This window comes from Carettochelys insculpta, chromosome 10, assembly GCF_033958435.1.
Source record: "Carettochelys insculpta isolate YL-2023 chromosome 10, ASM3395843v1, whole genome shotgun sequence".
NCBI lineage: Eukaryota > Metazoa > Chordata > Testudines > Carettochelyidae > Carettochelys > Carettochelys insculpta.
In genome coordinates, this window is record NC_134146.1 from 27,700,716 (window position 1) to 27,719,754 (window position 19,039).

Here is a 19,039-nt window from a genome sequence, read left to right on the forward strand (position 1 = left end):
CTCTGAAATATTGGTATAATCAGCAAATTACAGAGTTGCCATCAGTGTATGAAATCACAATAGTGCAGCATTTTTTCATAATTAGCCAAGAAGTGACACTTTTTTTTGCTCAGTTAAATGTCAGGGGCCCCTGGCAGCTGAAGCAGATTGACTCCAGTGTGCAAGAGGTTCCGTTGTGCGACGTACATTCCCTGAGCAGTGTAAAGCCCAGGTCAACACAAGGGCTGCTTGCAGGTGGAGCAGGGGGGAGCTTGTCTGCTGAAGCAGTAGTGTGATTACCTACAGAAACCTTTAAAGTGGATGAGTTAGAGCAGGAGGTTGTGTCCTCTAGCCCACAGGACGAGCCTGCTGGTTTCTTTTTTATATGCAGCCTATTGTATTGTTTTGTTGGTTGTTTTATTATATTGGATTTAAAACTTTGTATGAGAGCATTTTATTATGTTTGATGGTAACACAAAAACCTGATAAGCTAAAGCAAGTTAGCAGACATATAGTCAAGTATGTTTGTGACCTTTGGTTTGGATACATGGCCTACTGATTACCTTTTTGATTTTGTTTACTTCAGACTTAAGAGTAACTACAAATAACACCACAAAAACTTGGAAGTAACAACTACAAAACCAGTTCAAGCCAAAAAATTACAGATTTGAGCAAATTGTCCTATGTATGAATGTATTATTGATGTACACGAATATACCAGCCAAAAGAGTATGTACATTGTCATATTTTGCGGGTGGTGAAATTAGGTTTGGATGTGGAAAGCTGGGCATATAAAGCTCAGACCCTCTAAGAAGGACTAACCATGTGGCTATAACTTAGCTTAACTAGTTCCATCTTCAGTTAGAGCATTGAGGTACCTGGACATCAAACCCTTCTGGAAAGCCAGAGGTGAGACTGGTCCTTTGTCTCTTACCATCAGGTTCCCTAGGAAGGATATGAGTATGTTAATCTTTAAAGCTTCTCTAGATATAATACCACATGTACCGCCAGACCAATTATTTCCTTTTAGTTCTGGGGTTTGGAACTTAAACCTTTCTGCTTATTTCACATAATTCTCTAAGGCTGCATGTTGTCCTCACTGTGAGGGTCCTTGCCACACATTCCAAGGGTGTGGGAAGGATGCACATTCAGGGGGCATGAAGTTTGGGTGGCAGGCTCTGGGCTGGGGCAGGGTGCTGGTGTGCAGGAGATGTGGGAGGTCAGTGCTTACCTCAGGTAGACCAGCTCTCAAAAGGGAACCTGACAGTGGCTTGATGTTTGGAGTGGAAGCAGTGCCTGGAAACACCCCACAGGGGTTGCCCTGATGTGCCAGATGCTTTCTGGAATGGCACAGCATAAGTGTGGGTGGGAAACTGCATTAGCCACACTGCACTGGCAGTGCTGGTGATGGTGATCATGCAATGGGTGGGGTTGGGAGGTGCTCTAGGGAAGGTGTACAGAAGCAGCAGGCAAGGCCAGGGGATAGATCTGCCCCAAAAGCTGGTGGAGCTGGGACCCTAGGACTTGAATACTCCTGAAGCATGGGCAACACAGGATCATATAACTTGTCACCCCACCTCTGCCTGGGGACATGACCCCTCTGTCTTTCATACATGTGTATTGACCTGGTATCTGCTCCTGCTGAATACTGCTCTGCAACCTAGCCAGGGATGGTCACTCATCTTGTTGATGTGGGATTGAATTTGGCCAGTCATATCATCAGTATCTGCTTGAATTACACACCAACCTCCAGTCTGCCTGTGCTAGTGGCCATAGCTTCACCACACCTTTGACAAGAGACCATTATTATTAAGTCTTCTTGGAGAGCTGTGACAAAGGGAACCAGTTGTATTCCCAGCTGACTACTACCCCTTTCTCAGACTGGAACCAACATGCTGTGGAGAGAGGAGGAATCCCACTTTTGTGGACTGAGGTGCAACCTCACACATAATACCTTGCCACCCCCTGTACTATGGAAGCTCACACACTCATGGACAAAAATGCTACTGGCCATTCATTATGCACAGATGATCAATGCTGTCAGGGAGCTGAAAACTAGCTCCTTACACAGGGGAAATATTGGTAGGAAACATCATAACATACTAGGTAAACTCAGATGTCCTCCTTCAGTTGATCAGAGGTCCTGCAGCAGGCTTAACTATCTACCTTCTGTCTCACCCCATGACTCCCCTGGCCTCACCAGGGAGCAAGGTGAGGGCTCCCAGGACCCACCCTCAGGGTCAAGGAGGCAGGTCCCCTCCTGGACCAAACCCAAAATAAAGGACCTGCTGGGCCTGTGGTCTGAAGAGGCCATCCTCCTGGACCTAGCTGTGAAAAGGCAGAACATCCCAAGCTACAGTTGAGTCACTGCTGCCCTGGTGGTGTGTGGCACCTTGCCTGGACCATGGAACCAGTCAGGGCCAAAATCAAGGAACTGTGGCAGGGCTATACCTGAGCCTGGGACACTGACAGGAGGTTGGGAGCAGGACAGCTGACCTGCCCATACTATGAGGAGCTGCATGAGCTCCTGAGGGGGGAGGACAAATCCCCTCTAGTGCCCGCCCCCACAGACATAGTCAAGAAGCCTTCCCCTTCCCCCACACCCTGTCCTGAGCTGGAACCCTACACACAGGAGCAGCAGCCAGGGATGCAGGCAAAGCCGGAGCTGGCTGGCGACAGTCTCCGTCATCAGTGGGTGGACCCTCAACATTGTGTTGAAGTTGGGGCCCTCCTCCAGTCAAGGCACCTCCAGAGCATCTCTGGAGCTCTTTGGGGCACCCTCCAGCGTGTTTCCTGATCACACATCATAGGGGGTGAGTGCAGACAGGGCATGCCACAAGCCTCACAGGGCCAACTCGGGTGAGACTCCATGCTGTGGGCAGCATGTTCCACCCAGTCCAAGCACACAGCCTCTGGGCAAAGGCGCTGGACTGCTGCCAGCCCGTGGGAGGCCACAAGGGCCACAGGGGAGAGAGGGCCCGCCTGCCTCTGCCATGGCTGGGAGTGGGCCAGCCACATGCGTACGTGGGGTTAGCCCTATCAAAACCCTCAAAGACTTGTAGGTCTCATTGACACAGTGGGTTTTTGTCCATGAAAGCTTATGCTCCAAAAAAATCTGTTAATCAGCTGCCACCAGACTTGTTGTTTTTGTGGATACAGACTAACGTGGCTATCCCTCTGGTACTTGACTCCATCTGAGTGGGGCAATAACCACTTGTGCTAACGGCCAACCTCTGTCTTTTCCTCCTGGCAATACAGTTGTTCCAGAAACCATTGCTCCTTCAGCTTGTGGTCCTGCTATAACCTCCAGAGGTGGTAGAAGGTGTGAAACAGGTTTTCATTGAGAGTAGTGCTGAATGATTTAATTGTGCTTTCCATCTCTGCCTCTCTTGTAGACTTAGGCTGTGTCTACACTAGAGCAATCTGTCAACAGACGTTACTGGCAGAAGATATCTTCTGGCAAAACTTCTGTTGACAAATTGTGACCAGACAGCAAAGCAGATCTAAAGAGTCATCTGCTCTATCAACAGAGCAGCTGGACAAAATGAAGTGCTCCCATAATACAAAATTTAATTAATCTAATCCCACAGTCTAAAGGAAATGCCACCATAGCTTTTACAGTTTAGCAAGTGGGATGATGTCGTGAAAATAATCTACTTCCCATATTAAGGCTTCCCTTCTAAAATACACCACCTAATAAAATTACATTACATTCATAGTTTGAAGACAGCAGTTTCTATGCTTTCTTAAGAAATATTACTACAAACATAAACATCTTTTCTTCTCTTACATACGTGGGATGAAATCATGGCCCTTTTAAGGCCAATGGAGCTTTGTGACTGGCTTCAGTGGGGTGAGGATTTGAGCTTTAGTGTTCAGTTTGGGCAGATATTCATATCCATTTGATCACCTCTAACTATGAGCAGAAAAGATGATTACTCCACATTAATGTCCTTATTTTGTTATTAAACTGTTAGCAACTGTGTATCCAGTATGTGTACAATGTCATTATCTTTAGTTTTTTAATATATCATTAAATTAAAATGACTCTAAGACTATTCATTATATTGTCCACTTGTCAGTGACGGAGGCTCAGACCATAGCTCAAGCCCCATAAGCACTCACAGTATTTCAGTTATGGATATGAATTTTGAAAACATCTTTTATTTTGGTGATTACAGGACACTGAATTAATGCACACGCAACACCTTTCAGCTACAGAAGTCAGAACTTAAAACACTGCTCAGGTAACACATGAAAGTGGATTTTAGTTCTGTTTTTGATATTACAAACTACACCTGTTTGGTATGACTTGCAGGTTGTTCTGTTGTAAAGAAAGATGTGCTTTGGCAGGAAAGTTTGCACTGTAGCTACCTAACTAAACTGTAGCTGATCCAGACCACTAAAATACTGTGTAAATTTACAGTGCTAGATAAATATCAACCTAGCAGTAATGCGACTAATGAAATTACATATAGTAAAACAGCAATAACTAATAAGGCAATATTTAAAAGCTTTTAATGAGGCTAATAGCATCGCACTTTTTCCTTAAAACAACAGTCCCCAGAAGTCATTAAACTAGACTATTCAACCTTGTAGTTTTCCTCTCAGGAATGAGATTACCCTTTCATAAACCAGCATGGTGGTCTTAATATATAAACATAATATTCCATTCTGGGGGGAGGGTTTTTTCTTTTGTAGTAATACTGCAGTTGAGGGGATTTTTGCTAACATTTTAAACATGAGAGAATATCAATGAATAATTCTGTAAGCAGAGACTATACTTCTATGATACACACTCTTCAAATGTTCCCTTCTGGGAATAAAATGGGAGGGTAATCAGTCTGTAGCTACTGAAATGTCACAAAAGAAAAACAATATTCTCCAGTATACAGGAAACATTCAGCCCTACCACTGAGAGAGAGGGGAAAAATGCTTAAAACTGGGCTTTTGTGTAACTTACCTCAAAAAGTGATCAGTTTAAAATTCTTGTGTGCTCATTAGTGTAGATGTGGAGACATAGAGCATTTGGCTGGTTTCCCTAGTAAGCAGTCCCAATAAATAAGTTATGTACTTCGGAGAGACTTTCAAGTTTGAAATTTTTATACATAAATAATGCAAGAAATAATGATAGTCTTAAACCATGCTTGTATTTCAAGTTAGCAGGGGTGTGACTGGGGTATGTATCACTTATCCCAAGGTTCACTAACACCAGCAAGAAACAGGATAATTGAAACCAGTAAGTTCTGTTACAAAACAACATTGTGACCTAGAAAAAATAATGCAAGTTATTTTGGAAAAGTAAATTAAATGCTCAGTGCACAAAGGTATACTAGAGTGCAACATATTTACTTTTAGTACAACTGTTACTGTGTTTTGTTTGCAGGTAATACCTTTAAATTATTTTTTCCAGGCATTTCTTTTGTAGACTAATCTTTCAGAAAGTTTTACAAGGGCAAAATTTACAAATCTGTTAAGTTTCAGAGGTGTAGCTGTGCTAATCTGTAGTGTCACAAAAACCAAGCAGTCCTGTAGCACCTTAAAGACTAACAAACTAAAACTGTTAGTCATTAAGCTGCTCCAGGACGGCTTGGTTTTTTGGTAAATCTTTGAAGATGACTAGAGAAGATATTTTTAGAAGTCTTCAAATTACATCTCTGGTAAGAATGAATTTGAATCGGTCCCGGACTATCAACCAAAGGCATGCACCCAGTCAAATTATTTTTACATGTAATGCAATGACATGGAAGACAAAAATCGAAAGGACAACCCCCAATTTGTTTATAACAACTCCGGGGCGGGGGCGAGAAGGGCCATGACTACCGCTGTCTGTATGTCTTCTCTCTACAGTTGCCTTCCCAAAGGGCTCTTTGGTTTCGACTAAGTAGTTTGCCTGTGTGCATGTGAATGCGTGTCAGTGATCCAGCTGTCAGTACAGCCGTGTGTCATAGGCGGGCTGCGGTGTAAGAGTTAGGAAGGTGTGTAATCGCATGAACCGGAGCTGGGCTAAAACGGCACAGGGCAGTGCCAACACGTGGCTCGTCTGTAACGTAGCTGTGCAGTACCGAGTGCGTGCGTGTGTGTGTGTCTGTGTGTACACACGCGTATTCCCTCCCCCTGCTTCTCCAGCCCGGCGGGTGTGATTGTGTTGCCCTGCGTTGTGACGCCGGGGGAGGTGCGGCTGTGTCCGCCCGGCTCGCTGGGGCGGCAGAACGCCCAACTCTCCGGCCGGCAGGAACTTGGTTCGGCCGGTGGCACTTCTGCGCGCTGCGCCCCGCTGGCGGAGGGCACCACCCACAGCAAGAGCGGGCTCCCGCCCCGCCCCGACCTGACCTGACCCAGCGCGCCGCGGGTGGTAGAAGGGCGGCGTGGAGCCGAGCTAAGCCGAGCGGCTGCTCCTCTTCCCCGGCCTGGGCGCGGAGCCGGGGGTCTGGCTGGGGCTGGCGGCCGCTCCCCTCTCTGCCGCTGCCCGCGGAGGCTGATCTCTGCCCCTCCGCCCTCGCGGGCTGCGGCGGGGACCCAGCGGCACATGCCACTCGCCGGCCGCCCCTGCTCCTGCCTTCCCGAGGGACCGCGCGGGCCGGACCTCGGAGGAGCAGAGCCGCTGAGCTGCCGGGAAGGTAGGAGAGCCGCGGGGCCCGGCCGGGGAGCTCTGCTCGGGGCTACGCGCTCGCGGCTTACCCTGCCCCGGCGGCGCCCGCGACTTCGGCGCGCCTGTCCCCGAGCGCCCAGCAGCGGGCGCCTCGTCCTCCCCGCGGGGCTGGGGTCGGAGGGACAGGAGGCGCGGAGCTGGCGCCTGCGCGGGGGTCCGGGGGGTCCCTCCGACGCGCCTCCGAGAGGCAGGAGCGCCTGGCTATGGCGGGAACCCGGAGCAGCCCCCCGCACCTGCCCTTCTTCCCATCAACCCCCCCAGCTTGCGGCCCCCGCACCCCTCTCCCTTCTCCTTTCTATGGAACCCCCTTTGTGTCTCCCCTCTGCCCCTCCTCTGCATCCCTAATCCCTCCTGCCCCTTTTCCCTCCTTCAGTCCCTGCCCCTGGCTGCTCCCAGGCCAGTCTGCACCCTCCCACTGCTCCCCCCATCAACCACTGCTGCTAATCACTGGGGCAGGTGCACTTCCTCCTTCCCTTCAGGGGCTTCTCTTTGCTCCCCTTGCTAGAGCCCAGCTGACATCACTCTGGCAGGAACAATGGGACCCGGGGCTCCCTGGGTTCTACTTTTTGCTCCTGCCCACAGGGAAGAGAATCCGTAAGGGGACCCTGTTGACTCCCTGCAGCCCACCTAGATGGGTCAGATTCCAGCAGAGATGGGCACAGTCTTGACTCGGGGGTGAGGGAGGGTGCCTGTGTCATGTCCAAGACTGACACTTGACACCTGAATATTTAATGGCAGAAGTTTTGCCCTGTGCTAAACTAAAAGGCAGAGAGAAAAAATAATTGAATGATATAAACTGGTCCTGCTGTGAGGGCAGGGAACTGGACTTGATGACCTCTTGAGGTCCCTTCCAGTTCTAGCGTTCTCTGATATATAAAACTGAATGTGGTTGCTGTTGCTGACAAAGTTTGAATAAAGGGAAAAACGCTAGGTTCCAATTGGGTCTTTCTTTGCCTTTTTTTTGTTTTAGATGCTTTCTTGTCCCCCCAGAGACAGTTGGTGCTTTGCCCTCAGACCTGTCTAATTTAGAGAAGAGATCATGACTGAAGTCCTCTTTCCAGCTGTTTTGAATGGGACTGAAACCAACGTTCTCTCAAACACCGGCTGGGCTCTGGGAAATGCCACGACCAAATGTTCACTAACCAAAACCGGCTTTCAGTTCTATTACCTGCCCACTGTCTACATTCTAGTCTTTATCACTGGATTCTTGGGCAATAGTGTGGCAATATGGATGTTTGTCTTCCACATGAGGCCATGGAGTGGCATCTCAGTTTACATGTTCAATCTGGCACTTGCTGATTTCCTATATGTCTTGACTCTCCCTGCCCTCATCTTTTATTATTTCAATAAAACAGACTGGATCTTTGGAGATATCATGTGCAAACTGCAAAGGTTCATCTTCCATGTGAACCTGTATGGCAGCATTTTGTTTCTGACTTGCATCAGTGTGCACAGATACACAGGAGTTGTGTATCCTTTGAAATCACTTGGGAGACTGAAGAAAAAGAATGCTGTTTACATCAGTACCCTTGTTTGGATCATTGTTATAGCTGGGATTTCTCCTATTTTGTTCTACTCTGGAACTGGGATAAGGAAAAATAAAACCATTACATGTTACGATACAACAACTGATGATTACCTGAGAAGTTACTTCATTTATAGCATGTGCACTACTGTGTTTATATTCTGCATCCCCTTCCTATTGATTCTTGGTTGTTACGGGCTGATAGTGAAAGCTTTGATTTACAAGGATTTGGACAATTCACCTCTTAGGAGAAAATCAATTTACCTGGTTATTATTGTGTTGATGGTCTTTGCCGTGTCTTATCTTCCCTTTCATGTGATGAAGACCTTGAATCTAAGAGCCAGGCTGGATTTTCAGACTCCACAAATGTGTGCCTTCAATGACAAAGTGTACGCCACTTACCAAGTGACAAGGGGGTTAGCTAGCCTCAACAGCTGTGTCGATCCTATTCTGTATTTTTTGGCAGGTGATACCTTTAGAAGAAGACTTTCCAGGGCAACCAGAAAAGTGTCTAAAAGAAGCGAGCTCCATGCGCAATCAAAAAGTGAGGAAGTGACTCTAAATATTTTAGCAGACTATAAACTGAATGGAGACACAAGTTTGTGAATGCAAAAGATTTGCAATCTGTTACAAAAAAAAAAGAAAAGCAAACCTTTGGTTTTTAAAATGATAGGATGCTCTAGTGCCATGATGGGGGGGAACTACTGAGCCAGCTAGTGATCTTTTTTGGGGTGGAGGGATGTCTCAAGTTGTGAGTCTAGGGAGAATTTAAGCAACGCAAGTTTAAAAAAAAAACCTTAAGGGGGAAACAGATCAGATTTCTGTTTTTATTTTTTATGCTGACAACAGTATAGCTTTCTGATTGGTGTCAGATAAAACAAAGCAAATCCCATAGGGGAAAAAATAGCTTGAAACATGCTGCTGCTATTAATTCTTTTCTCCCCATTAAAAACAGATTTAAAAAAAATAGATTTCCAAGAAAAGTAAACTTTTCCTCTGGGCCTCTGTCCACACTTTCATCCATAGCCGCCTCTTTTACACTCACACCATAAAAATTGTTTATGTTAAGACCATGATGCAGCAATCTTGGATGTTATCTTGTAATGTTATCTTGTATTTTTGGAGCAAATGATAAAATTTTGGCAGCTCATTGGTGCCCTTTCTGATTTTGTTTTCACTGAAGGTTTGATTCCTATAATTATCTTAGTCCTTTTGAAGTCAATGCTGTTGATTTTTAGAGGGACCAGAATTTTAACCAGGTGTTTGCATACAGATGACTGTCAAACATTTTTTGCAAGCAGTTACCTACGCATGCACAATCACACTACATTTTATCTAGATATCACCTACAAATGGGAGTATTAGTGAGCTTCTACTTCTGAAAAAAACTGGACCTGCATATCTAAATAGCCAATATTCCAGTCCTTCCTGAAGAACCATCACTAACTTCAGTAGAAAGAACCAAATAATGGATCTGAATAAGGACTGCAGGAATGGACACTGCTTGGGCAAATAGCAGGACCAAATTCACAGATTTGGAAGAGGCTTGCTATTTAGAATTACAGACCTTGCTGAATGCTTCGCTGCAGCTCTGACACTAAGCACCTGATGCTGGAAGTTTGCATGAACTCTTACGGGTAACAAACTTTATTATTGAAAATACTGTAAGTTTTATTCCCATAAAAGCCAGATATATTTGAATTATCTTAACCTTCATTTGGTACAATTATTTTTCACTTGCTTATCATCTTGTGTGATAACACAAATTGTTTCCAGGCAAATTCTTACCAAAATAGGTTAAAAACAATATTTGTTGGAATCAGGAAAAAAAATAAATTTAACTGTTTTTCTGTGAATAAAGAGTTACTGTATCAACAAAACATTGCAATCCCCTGCCAATAATTTCATGCTGGGGAGTGGGTATCTTCAGTTTGTATCACCCAAATGTTTAAAAGGGTTACCTAAAATTGGGCAAAACAATACCTTTTGTAACATGGCAATCAATGAGAATTTGAGTACCCCAGGTAGTTTTGTGCAGGAACAAAACCCTATTTATTTCACGTGGATATTGTTAGAAATGTGTCTGAAAGTATTCTATTTGATGCATATACTGCCATTATATGTAATGAGGTAAATGGTTTTAAGAAACCTCATAGTTCCCTGCAAACTTTATACCAGGGATAAAAATAAACTATTTTCATCTTGCTCATTAATTTCCAAGAACTGACTACATACAGAAAATGAATAGGTATCGCTTGACAATGTTGTAAAGCAGCTTAAATTCAGACACGTAAAACTACTTATCTGCAAAAACTATTTATTTAACTTATTTATTGGAATACTAAATGCAATTGTAAAGTATTGTCTAACATTTTAAATAGTTCTGTTTTTCATATTTTCAGAATTGGGCATTCATGGAAAAAATAGAACTGCATGTTTGAACTGTTGTTGTAGCTTGTACTCTAACTGAACATCTTTTATAATAAACTCTCAGATTAAGCCCTGCAATACATTTTGGACTACCATTTGCTGTTGATGTGCAGTCTACATGTAAATTAAGCTACTCAGAATATTTTACAGTAGTGCTAAGAATGTCATGTAATCCTATAAATCCAAGAAAATGTAAAGGTAATGCAAAAACTCAAGGCTAACTTCTAACTTTTTGTGACAAAATGTAGTTCAATGTACAGACCTTAGTTCTCATTTACACTAAGGCCATGTCTATACTAGACATAGAAGTCAACCGCTGATATGCAATTTTAGCTACACCAATTGTATAGTGAAAGCCAATTATCAGCAGTCGACTTCAATGTCAGTCTATACAGAAGAAGGTCAATTGGAGAAATGCTTCCTTGATCCTCATTTGCAAGGAGTTCTGGTGTTGACTTTGACCCCGGAAAGCACTGTTTTCATGCATGCACAAATCAAAACTCTGGAAGACTGACTCTGAGCAGGTCGATTTTTCATGGTAGTATAGACCTAGCCTAAGGCTAAGTCTACAGTACAGATATTACAGTGGCACAGCTGTATGGCTACAGTTGTGCTGCTGTAAATTGTGCTTTGTAGCTGTCCTGTGCTGGTGGGAGAGAGCTCTCCTGCTGACATAGAACTGTGTATAAGAACAGCCATACTGGGTCAGACGATAGGTTCATCAAGCCCAGTATCCTGTCTTCTGACAGTGACCAATGCCAGGTGCCCCAGAGGGAATGAACAGAACAGGTAATCATCAAGTGATCAATTCCCTGTCACCCATTTCCAGCCTCTGGCAAACAAAGGGTAGGAAAACCCTCCATGCCCATCCTGGTTAATAGCCTTTGATGGACTTTTCCTCCATGTATTTATCTAGTTCTTTTTTAAACTCTAACATAGTGTTGGCCTTCACAGCATCCTTCAGCAAGGAGTTCCACAGCTTAACTGCGTTGTGTGAAGAAATGTTTTCTATTGCTTGTTTAAAACCTGCTACCTATTAATTTCATTTGGTGACCCCTAGGTCTTGTGTTGTGAGAAGGAGTAAATAACATATGTTGGGGAAACTAACACAGTGAGGCACAGAATATCTAGAAAGTTTTGGACTGCATGGATGACAATTTTTTATTTCAGAAGGTGGAAAAAGCTACTGGAGGGAGGAGGTGGGGAAGCAGTTCTAGATTTGATTTTAACAAATAGGGAGAAGCTCTTTGAGAATTTGAAAGTGGAAGGTAGCTTGGAAGAAAGTGACCATGACATCATAGAGTTCATGATTCCAAGCAATAGTGAAAGGGAGAACAGCAAGATAGGGAAAATGGATTTCAGAAAAGCAAATTTTGGTAAATTCAGAGAGCTCGTAGGTCAGGTCCCATGGGAATCAAGATTAAGAGCAAAACAAATGAGGAGGGTTGGCAGTTTTTCAAAGGGACATTATGAAGGGCGAAGGGCCCAAAAGCAAACTAGACTGCTGCATAGGAAAGCTAGAAAGTGTGGTAAAAGACCACTTGGCTTAGCCAGGATATCTTGCATAATATCAAAATCAAAAAGGAGTCGTATAAAATGCGTAAAGTAGGAGAAATTACAAAATATGTATATAAGCAAACAATGCCTGTATGCAGGGGCAAGATTATAAAGGCTAAGGCAGAGAATGAGCTCAAATTAGCTAGAGACATAAAGGGTAACAAGAAGTCATTCTATAAATATATTAGAAGCAAGAGGAAGACCAAGGACAGGGTGGGCCCACTACTTAGTGAGGCAGGAGAAACAATATCAGGAAACTTGCAAATGGCAGAGGTGCTTAATGACTTCTTGGTTTTGGTCTTCACCAAGTAGGCCGATGCAGAAATGCCAAATATCATGCGTGCTAGTTGGAAGGGGATAGGTTTACAGGATAAAATACATAAAAAAAAAGTTAAAAATTACTTAGAAAAATTAGGTGTCTTCAGGTCACCAGGGCCTGATGAAATGCATCCTAGAATACTTAAGGAGCTGATAGAGGAGGTTTCTGAGCCTTTAGCTATCATCTTTGAAAAGTCCTGGAAGTCAGGAGAGATTCCAAAGACTGGAAAAGGGCAAGCATAGTGCCCATCTATAAAAAGGGAAAAAAGTACAATCCAGGAAACTACAGACCAGTCAGTTTAACTTCTGTGCTGGGAAAAGATAATGGAGCAAATAATTAAGGAATTAATCTGCAAACACCTGTATGAAAATAAGGTGATATGTAACAGCCAGCATGGATTTGTAAAGAACCAATCATGCCAGACCAATCTGGTAGCTTTTTTGACAGGAAAGTAAGTCTTGTGGATAAGAAAGAGGCAGTGGATATGGTATACATAGACTTTAATAAGACATTTGTCATGGTCTTGCATGATCTTCTTATCAATAAATGAAGCAAATACAACTTAGATGGAGCCCACTATAAGACGGGTGTACAAATGGCTGGATAACCGTTCTCAGAGAGTAGTTATTAATAGTTCACAGTCATGCTGGAAGGGCATAACAAATGGGGTTCTACAGGGATCTGTTCTGGGACCAGTTCTATTCAATATCTTCATCAACAATTTAGATATTGGCATATAGAGCATGCTTATTAAGTTTGCAGATGATACCAGGTTGCAACTGCTTTGAAAGAAAGGCTCATAATTCAGAATGATCTGGACAACCTGGAGAACTGGTCTGAGGTAAATAGGATGAAGTTTAATAAAAACAAATGCAAAGTACTCCATTTAGGAAGAAACAATCAGCTTCATACATATAGAATGGGAAGTGACTGTCTAGGAAGGAGTACTGCGGAAAGGGACATAGGGGTCATAGTGGACAACAAGCTAAATATGAGTCAACAGTGTGATGCTGTTGCCAAAAAAGCAAACATGATTTTGGGATGTATTAACAGGAGTGTTGTGAGCAAGCCATGAGAAGTCATTCTCCTGGTCTACTCAGCAGTCATTAGGCCTCAGTTGGAGTATTGTGTCCAGCACCACATTTGAAGAAAGATGTGGAGCCATTGGAAAAGGTCCAGAGAAGAGCAACAAGAATGATTAAAGGTCTAGAGACCATGAGCTATGAGGGAAGACTGAAAGAACTGGGCTTGTTTAGTTTAGAAAAGCAAAGATTTAGTGGGGACATGATAGCAGTTTTCAAGTACTTCAAAGAGGGTTACAAGGAGGAGGGAGAAAAATTGTTCTCCTTGGCCTCTGAGGATAGGACAAGGAGCAATGGGCTTAAACTGCAGCAACAGAGGTTTAGATTAGACATTAGGAAAATCTTCCTAACTGTGAGGATGGTTAAATACTGTAATAAGTTACCTAGGGAGGTTGTGGAATCTCCATCTCTGGAGATATTTAAGAGCAGTTTAGCTAGACACCTATTGGGGATGATCTAGATGGTGTTTAGTCCTGCCAAGAGGGCAGGGAATTGGACTTGATGACCTCTTGAGGTCCTTCCAGTTCTCGTGTTCTATGATTTCCTTATTTACTTTCTCCACATCAGTCATGATTCTATATACCTCTATCAGATCCCTGCCTATTTGTCTTTTTTTCCAAGCTAAAAAGTCCCAGTCTTATTAATCTTCTCATGTGGCAGACAATCCATACGCTTATTCATTCTTGTTGTCCTTTTTTGAACCTTTTCCAATTCCAATATATCTTTTTTGCGGTGGGGTAGTTTTCTCTGTAAAATTTCTCATTTGGGGACGAGGGTGTTTTTTCACACCATGGACTGACAACAATTTTGCCAACAAAAGAGCTATGCACTTATGAGAACACATTTAATTGATGCATGGGTTCATCGGCTTGGCAGATAAATTAAGGATATGGTCAGAGTAGATTGGTAGAATGTGCTCTGAAGGTGTTTTATGGTTCACATTTCTGTTTCTTTCACAGTTTTGTGTTGTATTCTTTTCTTTTTTTCTTTCAATTAGGGAATAAAATGTTGCATTAAGTAGGAAGTTTTGAAAAATGAAACACACATGCTCAATAGATATCTGAATCTGAGGATTTGACTAAGTTTCTATATTAGATATTTCTATTTAAAAACGTATTAACCCACTGTTTTATGTTTTTAAATGTCTATGGATGCAATGCTAAATTATATTGTCGATTAATTAATGTATTTTAGACCTTAAAAATCAAGAGCACCAACAAAATTTTAGGGGTACAATTGTAAGAAATAGGTGCAGGTCATAATGAGGTGCAGAAAGGATCTTCACAACTCCGTGAGAAACTCAAGAAGGCAATATTCACCCTCTTTGAGGGGAAGAATGTCCAGCATTCTGCTACTTTGTGGAGTACCATATTCTCTCTGTAGCACAGTGGTTCTCAAACATGGACTGCTCTTGTGCCTTCCCAGTATACATGCACTAAACAGTGGAAAGTTCATTGTTGACTCCTCTTACCTTCTAAACTCACAAGAGACAGGCACAGTATCTCGCTGTGGTCCAGTGTGGTGGTAATATATGTAATCAGGGTTATTTTGCAGCGGTAAGGCACCACAGTCCAATAACTTTCTCTCAGTTATGTCCTGGATATTTCTGTGGTGTGGTTAGGAGGGGTACTAAGTACATTGTTAACTTAAAATTTACTCTATTTTCCTTCTTCTGGGTCCTGTGACATTCACAACTACCCCAACAACCAGCACCGTCATTCTGTTCTGATGTGAGTTCCTGATATGCACCATGCTGAGATGTCACAATATTGAGTGCAGCAGGAACGTGGTCTGGTCCACAGAATTTCATATTCAGTCTCCATTTTCTTAACATTACTGTATTTGGCACACATTCTGTACCCCAGAGTAGATAAAGCTACTGCAAAATCAAGCCACAGGATAACAAGAGTTACTCTAATGCAGTACTCATGCATGACTACTATGTACCTGCAACGTCACAGCATGGTGTGTTGGGCAATCACATCTGAGTTGGATTTGGTGAGTGAGGGCAGGGCTGGGTGCTCCAGGGCCACAAACAAATTGTTTTCTTACTCTATGAGAGACAGCTGGTGGGGGGAAGTAGCCAAATATATTGGTAAACACCACTGCTACTTGGTATTTAACCTTATTAAAATGAATTTAATGCCAGAGAAAGGCAAAGGTGGGAAAAAATACCCTCAGAGTTACTTGAGTAAAAGTGCAGCTGCTTTCACTTCTGGATACTTGAGTACAATCGAGGTGATGTTTGCACACGCACACATCTCATAGAGCTGGTGCGTGTGTACTTTAACTCATGTAGTTTCCCAGAGGGACACTGGTGACTTATACTTAAATACATTACCACCCCACCCCCAAGCAGCTGTACTTTACTCAAGTAATTCTTTGGGTATTTTTTCCACCTCTGGAGAAAGGTAACTAGCCAGACAGGCCTTGAGACCACAGGATCTTCCCCTCCCACACACACACCCCACCCCACCCCACCCCACCCCATATTTACAGCACAGTCATCAGTAGAGAAAATCCCCTAAACTGCCTTATCATCTATCATGCTGACCTAGGAATGGCCTCGAGGCGAATGGGATGAAGACCGTGTTGATTTCCATTCAGACCTCTGCTGACACTGCCAAGAATTATGCCATTTAGTGACTGTGATGGTATTGAGTTTTGCAGTCTTGTTCACTAGTACCTGGACTCAGGCAATCCTTTCCTTACGGAAAGGCCACCTAATAGTATGGACTTTAATCTTTGATGTGTTGGGCCAGACTCCAGCCTTGAACCAGCTATATTCTCTTGAAATCTTTGCTTGGTAATCTTCTAAATATATATTATTTATTTAGAGATCCATGTAAGCTCTTAGGATAAACACTTTTACTTAAAAAAAAACAAAACAAACATCTCTTTTGAAGAACTGGGTATCTGACCTAAACAGAGCGACAATGATCTGTACAGAAACAAATGGCTGTTCATGGTTTATTTGCATTTTATAGAGCCATAGGGTCAAATCTGTCTCATTTATGCCCATGTGCTCCCAGGAGGCATAATATCTAATATAAAATGAAGCAACTGTGATCTAGTTACTGCATGTGGGCTGTGGGCACTTCAGAGATTTCAACATTTTGATATCTTATCTGTTTAAATTTTTATCTAGCAGTTTTGAATCCAGTTTATGCAATAATAGCCTAATTAAAATTCAATTTTAAATGCAACAAGTACTAAGTTCTGCTACTGAATGACCATGAGAACTCCCACTGAATTTAGGGACAGCTTCCCATTTGAGGACAGAATTTGAGATTTTCTTGTTATTTTGCGGGACCATATAATAAGTATTAAAGATTATGTTATATCATTCCCAACATTAAAATCCATGGTAGGGAAACTTCAGAATTTTCCTTTTGCCAAGATGCCACTGATGTGTTCCCTCATGAGGAAAGATGGTGTAACAATGGAGGCAGGGTACAAAGGACCTGTACGGCATAGATCTGTTAAGGGACAGCACTCATCCCATCTAACAGCCTGGCTTCTTAAGATGTGATGTTGCTATTGGTCAGTTTAGCTGATCTTAGGCTGTTCTCCCCTCTGTGGAGAAGATAGGAAAGAGAATTAACTCCTGCTCCTTTTGCCAGTGCATCTCCCCTGGATTCTGAGGAGCACAAAGATGTGAAATGTCAGTTCCTTTTATTTGTTCACCTTCACCCCCAAAAGGGAGCAGAGGTAATCTGAATCCCAGGTACAAAAGATGTAAAAAACATGTGATCCTTGTATAGCTTAATTCTACTGCTTCTGGAAATCATTTGCCTCATATTGCTTTCCTCTTCTATTTGATCTCATGTATACCTCCCAGCCAAAGGAAGAAATAGGTTCAAACATCGTTCCCATTTTCCAAAAATGTATGTTAATACACACTATTCTTAGTCTGAGCATTACAGTGCCCACTTTGTACCTCAACTAAAGTTTTGCTGGATAGTCTATATGCTTCCTCCTAGGGTAAATTCTACCTGCAGTTCTCTCTCTAGACGTTTATTTTATGCTCATGGGCATGGATTCTGTGTACATATGTGGGCACAATTCCCTGAAATGTATCTGGAAGTTCTAGCATTTATAACAGCTAGCATTCATCTAATAGCTTACATGTTCAGTGTGATGTTATACAAACATTTACCCCCTTTTAGTGAAGGTAAATATAAAATAGGAATAATGATAAACAGGCAAACTGACACAGAGAGCTGAAGCAAATTGTCAGTACAGTTAATCAGCAACACAGCCAGAGTTAGAAACTGGTTGATTCTGACTCTCAACCCAGTATTCATTCATCTGGCCATGATACTTCTTGTACATGTAATTAATGGGAGCGTTGCGTACATATCTGAGGGCAGTTTGACTTTCAAATGGGAGTAGTCTCAGAAACACTAAAAATCCTTAATTACAGTTTTGTAGCTTGACTTGCAGTATTTTATCATTCTTACATTTGCTGTACTATTTTTAACTCCTGATGTTTTAGTCACCATTGAAAATTTGACCACTTAATCTATATGTTACAAAATGTCATATCTGAGCTGTAAATTGTATTGGCATTATCATTTCAAACTAATATGAAGGAATACAATGAGAGTTACATGCTAACTGTTTTGTAAATTTGGACTATATTGTGTTTCAAGTGCATATGTGAAAATGTTTATTTTTCTATAATTCTATGTGATTAATATCAGTGAGTGTATTCTATTTACTTGTGATTAGCAGTGCCATTTACTTTGACCTGCCTATGGAGACAGTGTTACTCAATATTGAAGCTTCTCAGGTTCTGTAGTTGATTTAAATAAATAGTAACTTAAACAACCTAGTGCATAACTCATGAAAAAATTGTCTGTTTTCTATAAAGCACTGTGTCATTTGCATGCAGTTTTTGTGTAAAGCATGGTGATAGAAACTGTAACAATTTTTAGTGAAAACAGAACAGCAATGCAACCACCAGTTACTGGCATTGTACCTGTCAACTTCAGACTGAACAAAACCCAATAAAATTTTTAAACACTGTTCTGCTGCCTTTCTATATTATTATACAGAATTAAAATTCGTAAGAGTCATAAAATGTGTACACAGTGGGGGGGAAATTATTTGCAAAAATATAGAAATTCAGAAAGCTCTTGAAAGGGTCATGTCTGATCTAAAGAGGTTTACAGTGAAGAAATTATTATGCATGACTGTCAGTTACAATTTATTCAGTAGAGAATTTAATGGTTTAATCTACTTTCTAATAAAGAAAATACTTCAGTGCGTGAGATTCTACTGAAACTATATCATTGTAATTGAGATCAGAATCAGGTCCAGTATACCCTGAAAATCTATGTATATCCTGAATCCAAAACCTCTTCATCACCTTCAGTTTTCACTTACGACAATAACTGTTGTCACAATTCAGTCTCTCTCTCTCTCCCCTATCCCTTTCCATTGTGCTAACCTTTTCCATTTCAGCCTCAGGTGTGTCTTTTTCCCAGCAT

General features: G+C 42.3%; 1 protein-coding gene across 1 annotated transcript; it reads left to right on the top strand.

Annotated features, from left to right (window-relative positions):
* The first annotated feature begins 6,162 nt into the window (after positions 1 to 6,162).
* On the top strand, positions 6,163 to 18,575 carry P2RY1 (purinergic receptor P2Y1). The gene is made up of 2 exons (XM_075004460.1): positions 6,163 to 6,599; positions 7,602 to 18,575. The coding sequence occupies exon 2, from the start codon at positions 7,671 to 7,673 to the stop codon at positions 8,760 to 8,762; it is 1,092 nt and encodes a 363-aa protein (XP_074860561.1). The 5' UTR covers positions 6,163 to 6,599; positions 7,602 to 7,670; the 3' UTR covers positions 8,763 to 18,575.
* Positions 18,576 to 19,039: the final 464 nt, after the last annotated feature.

Coding starts and splice junctions, on each gene's coding strand:
- P2RY1 (XM_075004460.1), top strand. CDS start 7,671: ATGACTGAAGTCCTCTTTCCAGCTGTTTTGAATGGGACTGAAACCAAC.